Source organism: Phacochoerus africanus, chromosome 15, assembly GCF_016906955.1.
Source record: "Phacochoerus africanus isolate WHEZ1 chromosome 15, ROS_Pafr_v1, whole genome shotgun sequence".
Taxonomy (NCBI): Eukaryota; Metazoa; Chordata; class Mammalia; order Artiodactyla; family Suidae; genus Phacochoerus; species Phacochoerus africanus.
Genome location: NC_062558.1, coordinates 90,253,783 through 90,272,471, shown reverse-complemented (window position 1 = coordinate 90,272,471; position 18,689 = coordinate 90,253,783). Strand labels below are relative to the sequence as shown.

Below are 18,689 nucleotides of genomic sequence, written 5' to 3'. Positions count from 1 at the left end.
CGAGATTACAGTTGTTGGTCCTGCCCTCTCCAGCCAAGCCCAGCACATGCTGGGTTTGGAACAGAACTCAACAGTGAGAAATGCCGCTGTATCTACCATGTGCTGACATGATGCATGGCATTTTAATCCTTTGACTTAACATTTTCACTGCTAGTCATTTACTCCAAGGAAATCATAAAATACACGCACAAATATGCACTGGAAAACATTTTCCACCATCCTCTTTATAGTGTCTCGAAATTAAACAATTTAAATATCAACACATGGAGGGATGGTCCATCCTTACAGTAGAGCATTAGGCAGTACCACACATATGTTCACAGGGCCACTGCTAACCCACACAGCACCTTCGGGTCCCCTTAAGGCAGATTCTGTCCTGGACCTGCACGGATAACCTGAATAGTGAGACAAAGACTGAATTTCAGCTTCCTTTTGCCACTCTCGCCAGATGCCCTAGTGTACAACCTATGTAACCGTTCACTGCAGCCCTGGTGTCAAAAAAGATTTGATGCTATCGAACCAGGTCTTTGATGTACTGAGATTTGTTTTTGAAAAGGAGGTTAGAAAATAGTATGCTAATTATAACAACAATCAAATGTGTATAGATTGGCATGGAAAAGGAAAACTGAGAGAAAATACAGGGTGCTGGTTAGTATTACTATTTGTCAAATATTTCCAGTTCTCTTCTCCTGTAGCTACAAGGCATGATCACCCTGCCTGCCACCTTTGAGCCAAGTGAGAGCAGGAAGAAGTGTGCCAGAAATGTAAGGGCTCATGCTCAGTTTGCTAAGCTTTTTTTAAACTGCCATAGCAGTGCTCAAAGTTCTAGATATGGCTGCTCCGTGAGCTGGTGTCACCAGGTGAGGTTAAGACACAGCAGACTCCCGAACAGCTCACAATGCACCTGTAGCATGTATGAGAAATTAGCCTTTGTTATTTTAGGGCAATTAGATTTGGGGGTGTTTGTTACTGTAGCATAACTATTCCTGAATAATACACCCACCAAAAATACTAGGGAGCAATTTTGAATTGCATTAAAACACATAAAATTCATATGGATTCATATTAGTGATCTGTGGAAAAAAGATCAAGAGAGCTACAGGGAAAGTAAGTGTGAGATCAATTAAATACTTTGAGCAAAAAGCTGGAACAATTTGAGCAACAAGATAAATAAAAGGCTTAATGGATTATAGCCCAAATTATAAAATAAATATGGATGAGTCCCTACAGATATAAATAAAAGATTGTATAAATTAGTTAATGGGGGAAAGAGACGAACCTTTCTTACAGAAGAATTTTAGATACTGTGTGTAGATATTTCCCTCATCAGGAGGCAGAGCTTAATTGTTCTCCTTACCTTAAGGATTGGACTTAATAACTTGTTTCCAAAGAACTGAGTATGGAAAGGGAAAAAGAGTAACTTTACAGTGGAGAAGTCTGGTGGACACCATCATGACCAGGTGATGAGATCTGACCTCACCAAGTGATGATGCTACATGGCGACAGGAACCCTGACCCGATTATGACATTAATGAGAAGGGCACTTGGCCTTCCTTCCAAAAATCCATACCCCCAGGATAATTATGAGAAAAATATTAAACAGACCCCAACTGAGGCACATTCTGCAAAATATCTGGACAGTATTCTTCCAAACTGTCAAGATCATGAAAGCAAGGAAACTCTGGGAAATTGTCACCATCTAGAGGAGATTTAGAAGACTTGATAACTAAATGTAATGCGCTGCCCTGGATTGCAACCTGGATTAGTGGTAAAACTAATGAAAGCAAAATAAGACTAGAAGATATTTACCTGCAATGCAATGATGTCAGCTTTGATGAAGATACCAATGAGATGTTAACAACAGGGGAAACTGGGTAAGGGGCATAGGGAAGTATTGGATATGAATATGAAAAGTATCCCCAAATAAAAACTGCATCAAAAATACAATGGAATTCTCACAACCCTTCCACCTAAGCCCCATGATGAAACTGAGATGGAAGACATGAGTCTGCTTTCTTCTCAATTGGACAAGGGTCCACATTTCCCTCAGGTATAAACAACTCATTGTACAAATGTAATTCACATGTTTGAAGACAAATAATTTTTGGTAAATCTTGCCCCCCCCCCCGCACCCCTGCTGACTGCATAAGCCAATCACTTCATCAGACACTTTAACAGGGACATGGTAATTAATCCCCAAAATGGCGAAAAGGCTGCCTGGCAGATGCGCAGAAGGATGGTACCAAATTCACAAAACCACAAATGGTTTTGTTCTCTATGAATAATTTAAGGGAATTTTAAGAGTATTGTTGCCAACTTGATTTTCACTCTATGGATATATTTTAAAACTTAACTCTATAAAACACGACTCCATAGTAGGCAATTTTCTTAAGGCTTCTACATATTCACTCGTAATTCCATAAAGGAAAAGCAGCAATCATGCTGTTTGATTTTAGTATCAACTACAGATTCCTTTACCATCTGACTTTCTCCAGCCAAAGAAAGAAGTGACAGGTTCAAGTTAAACTCATACTACCTTCCATTCATCAAGGCAAGAATGAACCACAGATATGGAAGAGACTTCCTCCTCCATGGATCCCACATTCTCACTCGTCACAGGAATTACTCACTGGTCACCTCTCTTGCGCTGGTGCATGCTGAGAGGATGAGGGATTAGTGAGTGAGTAACTGAGGAAACCATGTTTGTGCAAGCCCCTTGTCGTGATCATGTCATTGGCAGTTATCATTAATACCCTTCTCTTTCCCAGCACACTTCCTCAGGGCCCCACCGTAGAGCATAAACCCCTGCAGCAGCAGGGCCCCAGATTACAGTGCCTGAGTCCCTTACCAGCACCACCACCCCTAGAATAAGCTCCTCGAGGACATCACCCATCTCTGTCCCCAAGGGCCTGGCAAATGGAAACAACAACAGATAAATGTTTGAGAGTCCAAAATGAAGCTCATCGATTTTGTCACGCCTCTGAGCCAAAGTCTCTGCAGCTGGTCATTTCCTGCCTGGAGTAAAACACTCCTCATGGTTGGAATTAATGAGACCCAGAAGGGCCAGGGGACGGGTCAGGAGCTGGGCAGTTCTGGCTCTTCACTCCCACTGCTAGATTTAAACCCATCTGAAATTCAAGATTTTTCTGGTTGTGAAACACTCAAAGAAAAGATGACCTATGTAATTTTTCTATTGTGCCTTCTCTACATAAAGCTGATATATCTGCGTTCAAACATAAGTTCTTAGTGGAGACATGGCTTTAGTTAGATGGTAGAAGCAGTTAATGAGAAAACAATTTAATGCTTTCCCTGTTGGTAAATCATGTATAATATCCACATGTGCACCTGTAAAATATTAGCAGCCAGTTATCAAGAAGGCACAATGTAAGCCAAGGGACAGAGTGGCCTGGGTCTGCATCAGGCCACAGTCGAGGTGTCTTCAGAGGATATCCCTTTGGATGACTCAGGCCAGGAAACCCTCTCTTCTCCAAGTGCCCAGATAATTGCATTTTTCTCTACTATGGAGACATAGCCCCTGGATTCTTAATAAACGTCAAGCAATACCAGGGTAATAATCATATTTCCAGCAATAATGACAAACAACTGGCGCTCGGAGTGGGTGAAGAGGGACCAGATCACCACAGCGCAATTCATCTCTTGTTAAATTCACTCACATATTAATTTCCAAGATGAACAGTGGTTTCTAATTTGTCTTTTTTGAACTGTGATGTTTTTATTAAATTCAATCGTCATGAGTACATGGAGAATGACTACTTAAAAACACATGCTCCAGTGCGTCAAAGGATGAAAGCTTCGGAACTGCAGGTACCAGACCTTCTCAAGAAAGCCATCTTCCCTCCTCTCTGTCCCCTTCTTGGGCATCAGGAGACTCAGACAGATGTGAAGCATCACCATGCTGACCTTCCCTGAATTCAGTCTCCCCCTGTCTCCGTCATCCTCAGAGGAAAGGCACATAGAGACACACACCTCTGGGCAGGAGTGGAAGGTTAGGAATTACAGGAAGGGGTCTGGATGAGAGATGAATCTAAGAATCGACCCTTGGGGGCTGCAATCCATGGGAACATTTTCCCCTGAACACGACTGAGACTTGAGATTGCCGTTATCAACTGAAGTGTGTTTCCCTAAAATTCATATATTGAATCTCTCATTCCTAGGACCTCAGAGTGTGACAGTACTTTAGAGACAGGGCCTTTACAGAGGTAATTAAACTAAATAAGGCTGTTAGAATGGACACTAACATGAGCCTCCAGTAATACCAGGCCAGCAACTGACCCAAAGGCATTTGGTCACAACTGTCCCTTTGCACCTGGAGGGGCCCTCCCTCATCACCAATCTTCATTCATATCCTCCCTCCTCCTTTTCATCCCCCTCTTCCTCCTCCTCTAAGTCTCATCTCAAGCTCAACTTATTAACATTTTAATTATTTCACCCACCTAGAGAGTGAGCCTCAAAGGTCCTTTTTTTTGGTCACTGTCCTCTGCCCTTAAACCAAGGGCCTGGGATACAGTAGGAAATCAACAAATGTGCATGGAATGTTGAAGGAGGGACTGTTCAGAGCAGAAGTGGGTGTTTAGTAGATGATAGCAACATGGTGGCAGAGGTATACATGCAAATGGAAACACAGACCTAGGCGTATCTTCTGATGCCCTGGAGAACTCAGAATGATGCTTGACAACTGGCCCCTGCCGCCCTGCTCCTGGACCACTCCCCTGTTTGATCTCTGTACTCCACTTATATGGACCCCTCTGTTCTCAGATGTACAAATTCAATGCCACCGTCAAGCCTTAGAACTAGCTGAGTCCTTTTCAGGAGTTTTCATTCCCCACGTGTTGAATGGCTACTCTTTCCAGCTTTATTATCACTTTACGATTACTTCCAGTCTACAGCAATCACAAGTCAGTCTCCAGTATATCACCTATTGCCTTTAGATTATGTCACACTAGCTAATATTGCCTCATCGAGTCCTTTTTGCTTACTGTCTTTTCTCCCCTAACTCAGAGCAGATGCCTGGTACTGCTCCCTGCAGTACCTGTCCCTGAAGCCTGTGCTCCAGGCCCCAGATACAGAAGTCCAATGAGTTCGGAACCATTTGCAAGAATCGATCCAACACAATTGCGCTTTTGTTTCACTGAAGGCTCAGTTACTCCTTCAATCATTCCTAATTATAGCAGTAGATACACCAGCCCCCAGAGACCCCTGGGTGGACCCAGCGCCCGCAGGCCTGGACTGCCACGCTCTCTTCTGCGGTCTCTACTCTCCTCACCTTCAGGCTCTCCTCCCTCCTGCACCAGGCCTGGAGCCAAGTTTGCACCAACCCCCATCGACAACGCGCAAGAGAGGAAAATTTCAGAACTTCCTGTTCTGAGACTTCGAAAGACTTTTTTAATTAACCAAAATGGTTTCTCATAATAGATGGGTCCCAGAGCGAGAACACGGCTGTAGCTCCTGCGGCAGGCGCCCCGCGGCCGATTTGGGAGTGGGGGCCTAGCGGTTGTGAATGGCAGCAGCGCCTCAGGAGGGCCCCAGACTGATTCCCCACTCCACGGCCATCTGCCGTTTCATCATTTATGTAGTTTGGGACGTTGGTGTCTTATGAACTCTAAAGCATTTTTCCATTGAGGAATACATTTAAGTTTTAAATATTCAAATTTAGAGAAGTAAGCAAACACAAATGTGTTTCCCCCATCCGAAAGTCACAACTTTTAAAAATTGAAGGCATTTTCTGGGAACATGATAACCTCCCCTCAACCACAAAGTTAGTTTTTAGAATGTAGGTATACCCCACACTAGGAAAACCAATCTGTAAAAACCAGAATCTCAAAATAGATTCCTGGACATGATTAGCCTTTAAAGTACAGGGCTGTGTTTAGTTTGCAAAAGGATTCAACCCAGGATTTCTTCAGGTTGACAAGATCCTAAAGTAAGTTCAAATCTGTTTTAATTCATAAAATATTAATCTATATACATATTTTTCAGGAACCCTTCTACTGTAATTCTTATTAGATATAATCTACCTAGGGGGATAAATAACTAGACCACAAGGATTTCTTAAATATGAGGTCATGTGTTATTCATTTCTATATCCTTAGGGAATATATATTCTTAAGGAGGACTACCGCGTCTCCAATAAATTCATATGATGTTGATTTGCACATGATGAAGTGTTTATGTACATTAAAATATTATGGGTTGAGCTTGGACTTGGAATACTTTGAAATAATCCTCAATGACAGCCCTCATGTACAGTATAAAAACACAGTTAGCCTGGAGTCCCCATTGTGGCTCAGTGGTTACAAACTCAACTAGTATCCATGAGGATGCAGGTTCAATCCCTAGCCTTGCTCAGTGGGTTAAGGACCCGGTGTTGCTGTGAGCTGTGGTGTAAGTCACAGATGTGGCTCTGACCTGGTGTTGCTGTGGCTGTGGTGTAGGCTGGCAGTTGTAGTTCTGATTCGACCCCTAGCCTGGGAACCTCCATATGCTGCAGGTGGGGCCCTAAAAAGAAAAACAAAAACAAAGTTAGCTGATTTTGTAATGAAATAAAAGACTATAGAAGAGAGAGGAGAAAAAATCAGTAAGTAACTAGCAGAAGGAGGTGAGATCTAGTTAATATTTTCTAACCTTTTTCTTTGGGTAGAATGTTTCTGTTTGGGTAGAAGTCTTTGGAGAAGAAACTAAATATTCATCCCTAAAGACTTTTCTAAAAATGATTTAGAATTGATGTGCCTTTCAATGGCAGTGGTTGTGACCTTACGTTGAGAATATTCCATTGATTCACGGAACGTAAGTAACCTCAGTGCCTGCTCTCTTGGAGAGATTTCAAGCTATCACTTGCTGCCAAAAGCAAAACAAATTTAACTCCATTTCTTGTGAGGCTGAATGACCACACTCAAAGAGGCAGCTTTAGGCCACTCTGAGGTGGCGGAGCCCATGGTGGCCCCTGCGCTTTTGTGGAGCTCAGTGACGGAGCCATCCCTTAGCACCAGCTACAGTGACCAGCAGGAGGCAGGTCCATGAGCCAGCCATGGGACAAAGGGAGTAACTGATGGTGTTAAATATATGTTTACTGTGTGGACTTTGCATTCTTAGTAAGTCAGATATAGCAGATCACATTGAGTTTTAAGAGTAAACAATCAAGAAGAAAATACTAGAAGAGAAATTCTGTCTGCTAGTTGAGGTAGGTACTTGGTACACATTTGGAGAAGGTCATGATCATGCAATGTTAGCAGCAGGATCCCCTTGTCGGGTCAGGGTCTCTGCTAGTCTAGACACTGTCCTCTGCATGAATTAGAAAACGGAGCCCCTCTAGACAGATGTTGCCTTCTCCCAGGTCAGTTCAGACCACACCAGAGCTTGAGGCTTGCCAGCAGAGCTTGGAAAAAAAAAAAGCCAGGTCCACCCCAAAACTGCCTGTCTCTATGGGGAGCCTTGGTCCTGTGCAGCTGAGTTTCTCAGGGAGGTGTCACTACTCACCACAGTCCAGCTGGCCTCACATCCACTACCAGCCACTGTGCAATGATGTCTGCCCCCCGTCCGCCCCAGGATGCCAGCCTCTCTCTACTTGGACTGGGCTGTCTGCACCCACAGTGACAGTAGCTAGAGTTCAGCAGACTCTTCTCATGGCCAAGCCCTGACCTTGATCCTCTCAAGAGGACAAGAGACAATCTTTCTTAAGCCACTGTATTTTTCTCTGCGTTTATCTGAAATCTTATTCCCATGTAACTGAGGGGTCTGGGTCTGGCACCACCTATATCCATACCTGAAGATAATCATCCAAGAAGTGATGGAGGAGGTTCAATAAAATGAGCGGAGCCTTTTCCTCTGAGAACAGATGACATCGGCTGGAAGCTCAAATGGCCCAACATCTTCACGGAAGAAGATGGCAGAGGCGGCATCAGGAGCACTGAGATTTCGCAGGAAACTATACATTTGGTAAAGGATGGGCATCCCAGGTTCCATCAGGATTGTTTGAAGAAAGAAAGCTTGAGGCTGTGGGCACAGCGGCTTCTGTCTTGGGAGCCTCTTTTTCCAGCAAATGTCTAGAGACTCTGTAATGTTTCAGGAAGGGTCCTATTCTGACCAGGTTACTGTATCTAGCACTACAACACACCCATTCCAGCTATATACTATTTCATTACAAACCAATGGGCTGCCCTAAGAAGGCAGAAACATGTGAACTTGCAACCAAGGGCGGCTGGACCACAAGTCTAATCTGGGCAGTTTCCTTCTTTCCTAGGAATGTAAGAGCATGTGTGTCACCTGCTATGAGCAAGTCAATGATGATATTCCCCGAGCCTAACATGACCAAATAAATATATTGAAAGATTTGACCTAAAATGCCTTTAAAGGGCAAGCTCAGCCCGAGACTGTAAGTTACAGAAAGTTTTAAGGAAAAAAATCATTTGTGATATTGTTAAACACAAAGGACCCAAACACAAATATACATTCTAAATAAAATGTGCAAATAAGCACAAAAGCACAAAGCACCGTAGCAAATCTATCAACTAAACACTGTCATACAGCACTATAACCTTGAAATGATTCAAATATTGAATAACAAATGGCAACTTTAATAAATACCATTAATAGCAAGATGTCTGTTTTACTGAAGAAAAAAACAAAAACGATGTTGCTCTAAGCAGTTCTGAAATGAATATCTGATTCAAAACTTCCCCTGTGCATATAATCGCATGCTAATTTACATTTTAATTACTTCCTAAGAAATCAAAAGCATTTGTTGACAGTAGAACATAATGTCAACTTCACGGTGCACTGTTGGTGGATGCTTAATGAACTTAATTAGATAATTAGTGATGTTAATTATCCTTCTATTATGAAGATAAAGCTGTCTCACAAATGATGCACTTGGTAAAGAAACATCATTAAAGGTATCAGTGTTTGCTTTCTTCATTTACTTGCATTTTTCAAACTCTTTTAACAAGGATTTGTGATGGCCTAGTAACGTTTAAGCCTGTCTTAAAACAGAAAAAGAAAGCCACTCTCTCCATAAGCCCAATATCATCCTTCTCCTCATTCTGGATACTAATGTCATGTTGGTGGTGGGACTCCTGTTTCAAATCCCCTGCTGTTGGGCCTATCATCCGGGGTCAGTTCTGGTGTAGAGTTTCTAGTTCAAACTAACTCCTTCCTGCTCACTCCTCACTGAATGTGATGGGTGCGTTCTATCAGCTGTTTTATGAATAGGGTGTATGTGTGTCTGTGCGTGTTTGAGTGTCCGTCACAGGAAGAGAGAAAATGAGAAGGAGCACACTTACCAAGTGCCCAGACCACCAGAAGAAAAGCTAAAAGCTAAAGGGCTAATTCATTCACACACGTCCACACACACACACACACACATGAACACACACAGCCCTGACTTGGCTCTATTGCCATGACCCTGCAGTACTGTGCCCCCACCTCCATGACCAAGATACAATCACCATACGAAGCTGCATTTGGTGTTGCAACACAATTGTCTGCATGATCAAAGGCTACAGTACATAACATAAAGATTCTACTCTCAGTTGAAGTGGAAAAGGAAATTTCAGAAGTTTAAGAAATAAGTTACTGGACTCCATCATTTTTCTTTCTTGCCCCTGAATACCATCAGAACCAGAGCGTTATGGAAGTCCCTTCTGGAAACAGCCCTAGTCCAGAGACACCACAAAGAGCTCCAAGATCAGATTGAGGAGAGTGACATTATTTTTAGGGTCTGTTATCTTGGGAAATGTGTCAAGAGAAAGTGTCATCAGCAGCCTCACCACCACAATTAAGAAAATCAAGACTCCCATTTAGTAGAAGGTCTTAGTAACAATGCTCATATCAAAAGAAGCAATTTACACTTTTCAAAGGTTTGTGTGTTTGTTTTGGGGGGATGCTTTTTAGGGCCATACCACCACATGTGGAGGTTCCCAGGCAAGGGATTGAATTGGAGCTGTAGCCACCAGCCTATGCCACAGCCACAGCAATGTGGGTATCTGAGCCAGCAGTGTCTGCAACCTACATCACAACTCACAGCGATGCCAGATACCTAACCCACTGAGCGAGGCCAGGGATCAAACCTGAGTCCTCATGGATACTAATCGGGTTCGTTAACCACTGAGCCACTACGGGCACTCCCAAAGTTTGTTTTTTAAAAATTATACTTTCATTTGTTTCTGAGTAATTTTATTCCTATAACTTAGAGTCCCATTCAGTTACTGGCTCACAAGACTGTACCCACCACATTCACTATGGGGTTTTCCAACAACACAGCACTGTGATTTCTCACAAAGTCCAGGTTGGCAGGTTTTCTGAATCACTCTTCCCTTCTCCTCAGTTTCCCTGGCTCACTCCTCCTGCCTGCTCCTCTCTTGATCTGCTGACACGGCTATCCTTCTGCCCTGCAGGTCCACCAGCAAGGATGTATTACCATGACCTCACCAATCTCTGGGCCTGTCACCCCTTCCACTTTAGAAGTCCTCACGTGTCTTCATTCTCCCCCAAAGTTAGGCCACCTGCTCCTAAACACCTCTTTTAAAGGCACACTTATCTCCCAGGAAAGTCCCTTCTCCCTTGCCCCAGAACATCACATTGAATTTATGACAAGCTGATGTAAAAATAGTCCATGTGACAACCTTTGGAATTTCAGATTTTTTTAAATTTCCTATACCCTCTTAAGGATTTTTGACAACTCTTTTACAGTAGAACATCCCCGGGAATTCTGACTTCTGTTTTCGTAGTTGCTCTTTTGACTTCCTCGGCTATTTCCCTCAACTCCACCGCTTACTTCCCCTTCATTTCAAAGCCCGTTCCTTTCTATTTTCAAAAACCTCTTCTCCTGTCCTGAGCCTCTTTCCCAGGTGAGAGAAATCTGAGGCTTCCACCTCAAGGGCTGTTTACCCCCAGACATGGAGGTGCCAAAACACTAAACTGAAAAGCACTCTCCCCCCGTCGGCCCTCACCCTCCTTCCTGAAACAGAGGCCTGGGATTCTCGGCAGGGGGGGGAGGGGGGGGTGTCACTGTGCCTTCAGCCTCAGCAAGACTGAAAATCTCTCAGCAGCAGGAGAGGAATACCAGCACGCAGAAAGCAAGACCAAGAGCTGCATGATCACTCCCACAGGGACTGCTCGAGCCTTCCAATTCCACACACTTGCTTCCTTTTCTGCAGTTTTCATTTGGGTTTCACAGTTTTTTTAAAAGAGAAAATAAGTATATAGGAACATTTACACATGAAATGACATGCTATTTGGGATGTCGTTTCAAAATTATTCTGTGCAGAGGGAGAAAGTGGGGAGGGATAGAGATGAGAAAGATGGGCCAGGAAATGAAAACTTGGAAGTTAAGTGATGGATAAACACATGGGGATTTTTTTTTTTTTGGCCATGCCTGTGGCATATGGATGTTCCCAGGCCAGGGACTGAACTGAACCCACGCCATAACAGTGATGGGAACCACAGCAGAGACAACACCAGGTTTTTAACTGGCTAAGGCACCAGGGAACTCTGGAGATTCATTTTTAATTTTCTCTACTTCTATAACTGTTTCAAAATTTCCACAATGATTTCTTAAAGAGATAATGGGTAAAGTTCTCAGAGCGGATGGTCAAAAATGTTATTTTCCTTTCCAGGGATCTGAGCCAGGGCTGCCCTTAATATAGCTGTCACCTCACTGCTAGCCTTAGCTCCATGGCTGGGAGTGGGAGATGGTGGGCCTGGCCACATATTCAGGAAAGTAGCCAGTGGCAGGTCCACCTCATCCTGGCCACACGAGTGTCCAGTGTCTGAGATCATCAGGCATGGGCCCCACTGGTCTTGCAGGGGGCCCTGGTGCATCAGGGTGGGCAGGGTGCTTGCCCACAGGGCAGCCTTTCAGGGACCTCGTGGGGCCTTGGAATAAATGTTTAGTGCTTTCCTGTCCTTGCTGGGGTGGACATAAAATTCCTGTAAAAAAACCCTTGTCTTTGGTATTTTAGCAACTGCACTGTGCTGCCCTCCCTCTGGCTTTTGGTGACTTCTCACCCCCTTCTGCTAATTCTCATATGTTCCTGGCTTCCCTATGGGACACTTCAACTTTCTAACATACGGCTTTGAGAACGGCCACTGGAAGCTGGCTCAGCTGTTTCCAAAAGCCATGGAAACGTGAAGAACACAGAGCCCAGCCCTGCTGCCCCGGCCTCTGCTCCTCTATAAAGCCTCTGAGCACATGGTACAGTTAATCTCAGGAGGAAAGTGGGGTTAAACCCAGCTCATGCTTTGCTGAACAAGACCTGGGTCAGCTGGCTGTTCCCACCCAGAGGTCCCACCCTTTACAGGATAGAAGTGACCCTGTTCTCTCAACTCCTGCCAACTGCTCTTCTGGCTTGTTCCTCCCCCTTCTCTGCAGAGCCCCAAGGAACCATCTGAATCACACAGTGTCTGCACTTCTTATACCTGGGCATACTCTCCTTGTGGCCAGATTTAAAAGGCCTGCAACCAGGGCCTCTGTCTTGGGTGGCCCTCTATTTTTTTTTTTTTTTGCACACCCCAACCAGTTTCTCTTGTGTATTCTTTGATTACCACTGCTCTGACCACTGCCAGTACAGCCTCCATCATCTCCCACCTGAATGATGATGCTATAGCCCCAGCGGCCCTAAACGCCAATCTAACCTGTACAAACAGAAACATGCCATTCCCCTGCTTAACCCCCACCTACGGGCCACAGTGCCCCCCCTCCCTAACCTGCCTCCATGCCCACCTCGTCACCTACAGCAGCTCCAAACATCCCCCTGCCCACAGGCCTCACCCACTCATCCTCAGGGCCCCTTCTACCAGGCCCCTAGCTCCCACGTTCCTGTGCCCCATGCCCATTTTCTGTTTGCTGATGCTTTAAAAAAGAAACAGAGAATGACACACTTTATGCTTTAGAATAATTTTGGATCCACGGAAAAGTAGGTAACGGCAGTGCACAGAATTCCCACCAACCCCTCACCTGGTTTGCCATAACGTTAACATCACACACCACCATGGTGTGTCTGCCAAAGCTAGGAAACCAACACTGGTTGTCGATTCGGTTTTCAACCTGTTTTTAAACAAGAAAGTCTGAAACTGAACAGGTGACCAGAGCCACCCCAAAGGCTGGGAAGAAGGATGGTTGGCTAGAGTACAGTCCCCGGATCTTGCCAAGCTGAAGGCATCATGATGAACTGGCTCCCTGGACACCTTGAACTGGCCTTTGGTGACCTCCAGGGAGCCAACCTCTGTCTGACAAGCTGATGCCACAGTATCCACCCTGATAGAGACCATGACTTCAGTCTAATCCCAGAAGGGACTGCGATGAGGGTCTCAGGGAGAAAAAGAAGAAATAACATCTATCACATCAGCCTTGCCTCAAAGTTCAGCTCAGTTTCCAAGAAGACGATATTTTCTACTGAAAATGAAGGAATTAGGAACTAGGAATCATGCATCTTATGTCTCACTCCAAGGCACAATTTATCAGTGCTACAGAGCTGTCAGCCACTGACATGATAAGGAATAACACCAAATGAATAATGTTTCCTCCAAAACCAACTCCTTTAATTACAAGCCTCTTCTTTCCAGAAGAGAGACAGAAGATGCAGAAACACCAATTTCATGCACTTGTGCCTGAATAATGTCTCCATGCTGCTTTTTCCAGATGGCGACCTTCTCACTGGAGGGACTAATGATGTGGGCATATTTAGGGAAAAACCAATAACGGAGTCTTTAACCTTCAACAGCAAAAAGCGTGTTGTACAAAATGTTCCTTGGGATACATTAGAAAATATCAATTACATTGCTCACTGAGGTGTAATCAGCTGTAATAATCAAAATTAATTTTTAAAAATAATTAAACAGACCCCAGGGCAAATAGTGGATGCTCTTATCCTATGACATCACAGTGTACATATGTACCTGAGAAGTTGTGCCTTCTGTTAGCAGCAAAAGCATCTCGCGCGGATGAGTGATGGATGCGGGCTCTGAAGGCTGCTGAGTTTCATCCCACAGAAAGGAGGGGGAGCTCCGTGCAGCTCCTGACACATTCTTTAAGGACCTTCTACGTACCAGGCACTGTGCCCAGCCCAGACTGAGTTACCAGTGGGGGATGCTGCTGCTCAGCAAAGGCATAATTCATTTTTTAAATTAAAACTAAGTCCACTTTGTTTCAAAAATAATTTGTCTTTTAAAATTCCATAAGACAGAATAAGCTATCGAAAAGGTACATAAATCAAGTTGGAGGTAAAATGGGACTAGGCTGGGAAGGAAGAAGTACAATAATGTGTGTGCGTGTACGTGTGTTTTGCAGAAATTTATCCCACTGGGTATGTGCAGTTACACAAGTTGGGATTATCTCTGGCTTCTGAGAGTCAGATGAAAGACGAAAAATAGCGATATCAGAAGTTCTGCTATTGGTAAATTGCTAGGGAAAAGCACGGTCCTTCCTGGTACTAGCAGCTGAGGGAGACCTCCCCCACAGCTGCCCGCTCCACACTGCAGTCCAGCCACACTGGCCTTGGCTGCCTAGAACCCCCAGCACACACCTGCCTCAGTGCCTCTGCTTGGTGGTCCTCCCTACCTGACCACTCTTTCCCGGAGAGTCACAAGGCTCCTGTCCTTCCCCATCTCTCTGCAGAGAGGGCTTCTGACTAACTCCATCTAAGTAGCCCAGAGCCTCACTTGTCACCCTCCCCTACTCACCCCGCTCCATTTTTCCTCACTGCAATTAGCACCCCAATATTTACAAATGTATTTATCTTCTTACTGTCTACCTTCACCCCTAGCATGCAGTCTCCATGAAAGCAGAGAATATGTCAGTTTTTCTCTCTTCCATAACCTCATTGCTTAGAGCAAGGACCAAAATAAACACTTAATAAAAACTTGTTAAGGGAGTTCCTGTTGTGGTGCAGCAGAAACAAACCTGACTAGGAACCATGAGGTTTCGGGTTTGATCCCTGGCCTCTCTCAGCAGGTTAAGGATCCAGCATTGCTGTGAGCTGTGGTGTAGGTCACAGACTCAGGCTCGGATCCCACGTTGCTGTGGCTGTGGCATAGGCCAGCAGTTACAGCTCCAACTAGACTCCTAGCCTGGGAACCTCCATGTGCCACTGGAGCAGCCCTAAAAGGACAAAAAAAAAAAAAAATTTGTTGAATAAGGAGCTACTGTAGTGGCTTAGCAGATTAAGAACCCAACATTGTCTCTGTGAGGATCAGGTTGGATCTCTGGCCTTGCCTAGTGGGTTAAGGATCTGGTGTTGCTGCAAGCTGCAGCATAGTTGACAGATGCAGCTTGGGTCAGACATTGCGGTGGCTGTGGCGTAGGCTGGCAGCTGCAGCTCTGATTTGACCCCTAGCCTGGGAACCTCCATATATCACAGGTGTAGCCGTAAAAAAAAAAAAAAAAAAAAATTGTTGAATGGATGTATGGATGAGACCTCAATTGATGCAGAAGACAAAATCTTTGGCAGACTGCTTTCACCAAAGACAGAGCCAATTTCAAATTTTCTTTCTTGAATATCTTTCAATGTGTGCCAAGAGCAAACTGTTACAAGCCACTGTGAACATGGCCCCAAATAAGCTTCGACCAAGCGCATGAGGAACATGCACTGTTGAGAAACAGCCAGGACTCAGAGGCACTGAGCTGTATTAATGTCAGTGACCTGGGCAGGGGTAGGGCACAGGCAAGAGGCATCAATAGCCAGTAGGTACCCATAAAATGTATGGCTTTGCCCAGTGCCCCTTCCCCAGCTGCCTGGCCAGACCATCCTGACCTCTGGAGGACAATGCGAACTTGGTCAAGCAGTAGAAGCTCCAGGGAAGCCCAGGGAAGAGGGGCTGAACCTGTCCTGCCACACGTGGCACTGGGCAGGAGCAAGTGCTCCGGCACAGTGCGGAAGCCCCTGCTTCCCGGGCGTGGTGCAGCTCTACCACGTGTGAGATGGTCTTCCCACTGGCAGAGGGAGCTATAAGGTCCGTTGGAATTTCATAAACTGTCTTCTATTTCGAAAGCACTTGCAGTTTCCAGTGCTTCCACATAGGCTAGTGTAAGTGGAACACATTCCCCGGCTGTAAGTTCAGGGGCTGAGTCCCTGAGAGGTTACGGAGCTGCACAAGGGCATGCTCAGCAGTGTACAGGCAATGCGTGAAGACCTGTCTTCACTCTGCCACTTTGGGGATGCAAAGCTCTTGACTTTTTTTTAGATTCTGTTTCACATCTACAAAATGGGGCTAATAATAGCTGGCAGGAAATCTGAGTTATTCACTCAGTCAGCCAGCGAGTCTGTGGACAGATTTCATGAGTAGTGTCTTCCACAAGCCAATACACTGAGGACACAGCCTGCCCTCAGCTCTGAACACCAGGGGGCTGGTCAGCCCAGTCAGGTTTGTTTCCTGACTTCCCTTCTACCTCCAGGCTCTTTCTCCATATGTTCTGAAGCCTATTGTTCCTGAAGTTTGGAAAGAGGAAAGCCCCTTTTGCTGGGCTGCCTGAGCCCTAGCAGCAGCCCTTCCCCCTCCCTCCTCCCAGCATCTGGTGACAGCAGCTCCCCGCCACACCAGGCCCTGACCACAGTGACCACAGTGGACAACAGAACCGTGCTGACAGCAGAGCTCAGGTGGGATGTGGAGTCAACCTCACTTTCCAAAGTGACATGAGCAGAGAGTAGTAAGAGTGTAATGTGTCTGTCAACCATCTATCCCCCTCCCTAGAGAGGCCCTTCCCACGGTTTCCTCCAGTTATTTGTCCCATCGTGGAGGTCGGGAGATAAAGACTCAGGGAATTAAGTGACTTCCCCAAGTTTTCTTGATCCTAAGGCCATGTCTACTGAATGGACACAGTCTGTCTCTAGAGGTAAATCATTGAGCCCACATTAGAATATACGACAAATTGTGTTTTCCAAAAAGAGCCTCAGCCATATTTCCAGTCCTTTATGCTCTTACAGACCCTGCCACTTCCCCTCTAGGAGGTAGAGTCTACTTCCCTCCCTCTGAACATGGCCAGAACCCTGTGCCTGTCTGGACCAAAGGATTGCAGCAGAGATGATATGTGGAGACTCTGAAGCTGGGTCATGGGAGGCAATTCAGCCTTCACCTCTCTCTCTCCCCTTTCCTCTCCCTGTGGAAATTTATCCCTTGAAACCCAGCCACCAGGTTGTGAGGAAGCCCAGACATAGACAAGCCATGTGTAGGTATTCTGGTCTAAGGCAGTCAAGGTCTCAAACTAGGGCCAGCAGCAATCCCCTGATATGTAAGTGAGTTTTCCAATAACTCCAGCTGAGCCCAGAGACATCATGAAGCAGAGACATCCCCACACCCTGCTGTGCTCGATTCACTACACAGCATCCATGATCACAAAAGAATCACTTGGGGGTTCCCGTCGTGGCTCAGTGGTTAATGAATCCAACTAGGAGCCATGAGGTTGCAGGTTCAATCCCTGGCCTTGCTCAGTGGGTTAAGGATCCAGTGTTGCTGTGAGCTGTGGTGTAGGTCGCAGACACGGCTCGGATCCCACGTTGCTGTGGCTGTGGTATAGGCCGGTGGCTACAGCTCCGATGAGACCCTTAGCCTGGGAACCCCCATATGCCGTGGGAATGGCCCTAGAAAAGGCAAAAAGACAAAAAATTTTTAAAAATTAAAAAAAGAATCACTGTTGGTGCTACTGAGTTTTAAGATGGTTCGATATGCAGCATTAGAGACACGGATTAGAAAACCCCAAAGGCTCAGCTCCACGCAGTCAGGAGGATCATCTCCTGACAATGGCACCAGCAGTCCTGTCCCCCTTTGCTGCATCCACACACCAAGCTCCTGTTGAGCTGTGGGTTAGGGCCTTCTGGGCACACCTGACTCAAAAGGAGACTGGGAACAGGATTGGTTTGAGTTTTAATGCCATAAGGAACTGCTGCTCTTGGCACTCCAGTGGAGCCCACATTCACTTCAGGTTTAGAGTAACCTAAGACCTGATTCCCCTAGGTAGCCACATGCATTCTCTTAAATGCTCAGAAGAACATGGAATTAGATCATATCCAGTGGTCATGGAGAGAGAAGACATGACACATGGGGTTTGAAGCAAATGCCTGATGTTCTCTAAGACATGGGGGTCTGGGCTCACCTCTGCTTTGCACTCAGGGTCCTTGGTCTGCCGCCCAGGCATCAGCCTCATGGCTGAGGACAAGCTTCCACTCCATGAAGAAACTTTGCTGTGGTGTCCCACATTCGAGCGACTGGCCACCAACTTCTTTTCAGATGCTGGGGAGAGGGAAACAAAGACTGTCAGAGGTGAAGTTAAGAGGGAAACACATGCTATTTCTACAGCTGGCTTGATTTTCAAAGAGCCAGCCAGAGGCACAAGCCCAGTGCCTGCCTCCAATAAGAGCAACAGCCCAGGCTATAAGCTTGAATCACTGAGAATTCCATGATGCTGAAAGACTTAACACAGGTATATAAGCCATAGTTTGAAAGCAATGACTTCTTTGAAAATAAAATGAACTCATGGCTATTCCTATGCTAATATAAGGGTAAAAATTTTGAGTAACTGATAGAATGTGAGGGACATCCATATCTTGGGGATGAAGATTTTCACTTAGTACATGAAGAACCTGAGGCTTTAGGTCACTGCATGACTTGGCACAAGGTTTCAAACCTGGTAGGTGAATATCAGGGCAGGACCTAGAACCCTAAGTCCCAGAGTTTAGGCTAGA

General features: G+C 45.4%; 1 protein-coding gene across 3 annotated transcripts in view; it reads right to left on the bottom strand.

Annotated features, from left to right (window-relative positions):
- Window positions 1–18,689, bottom strand: part of WDFY4 (WDFY family member 4) — a 280,348-nt gene that overhangs the window by 110,853 nt on the left and 150,806 nt on the right. For all 3 annotated transcript variants that reach the window (XM_047759613.1, XM_047759614.1, XM_047759615.1), the window contains exon 39: window positions 18,101–18,237. In XM_047759613.1, the coding sequence (XP_047615569.1) occupies window positions 18,101–18,237 (137 nt within the window). The remainder of the gene's footprint in view (window positions 1–18,100; window positions 18,238–18,689) is intronic.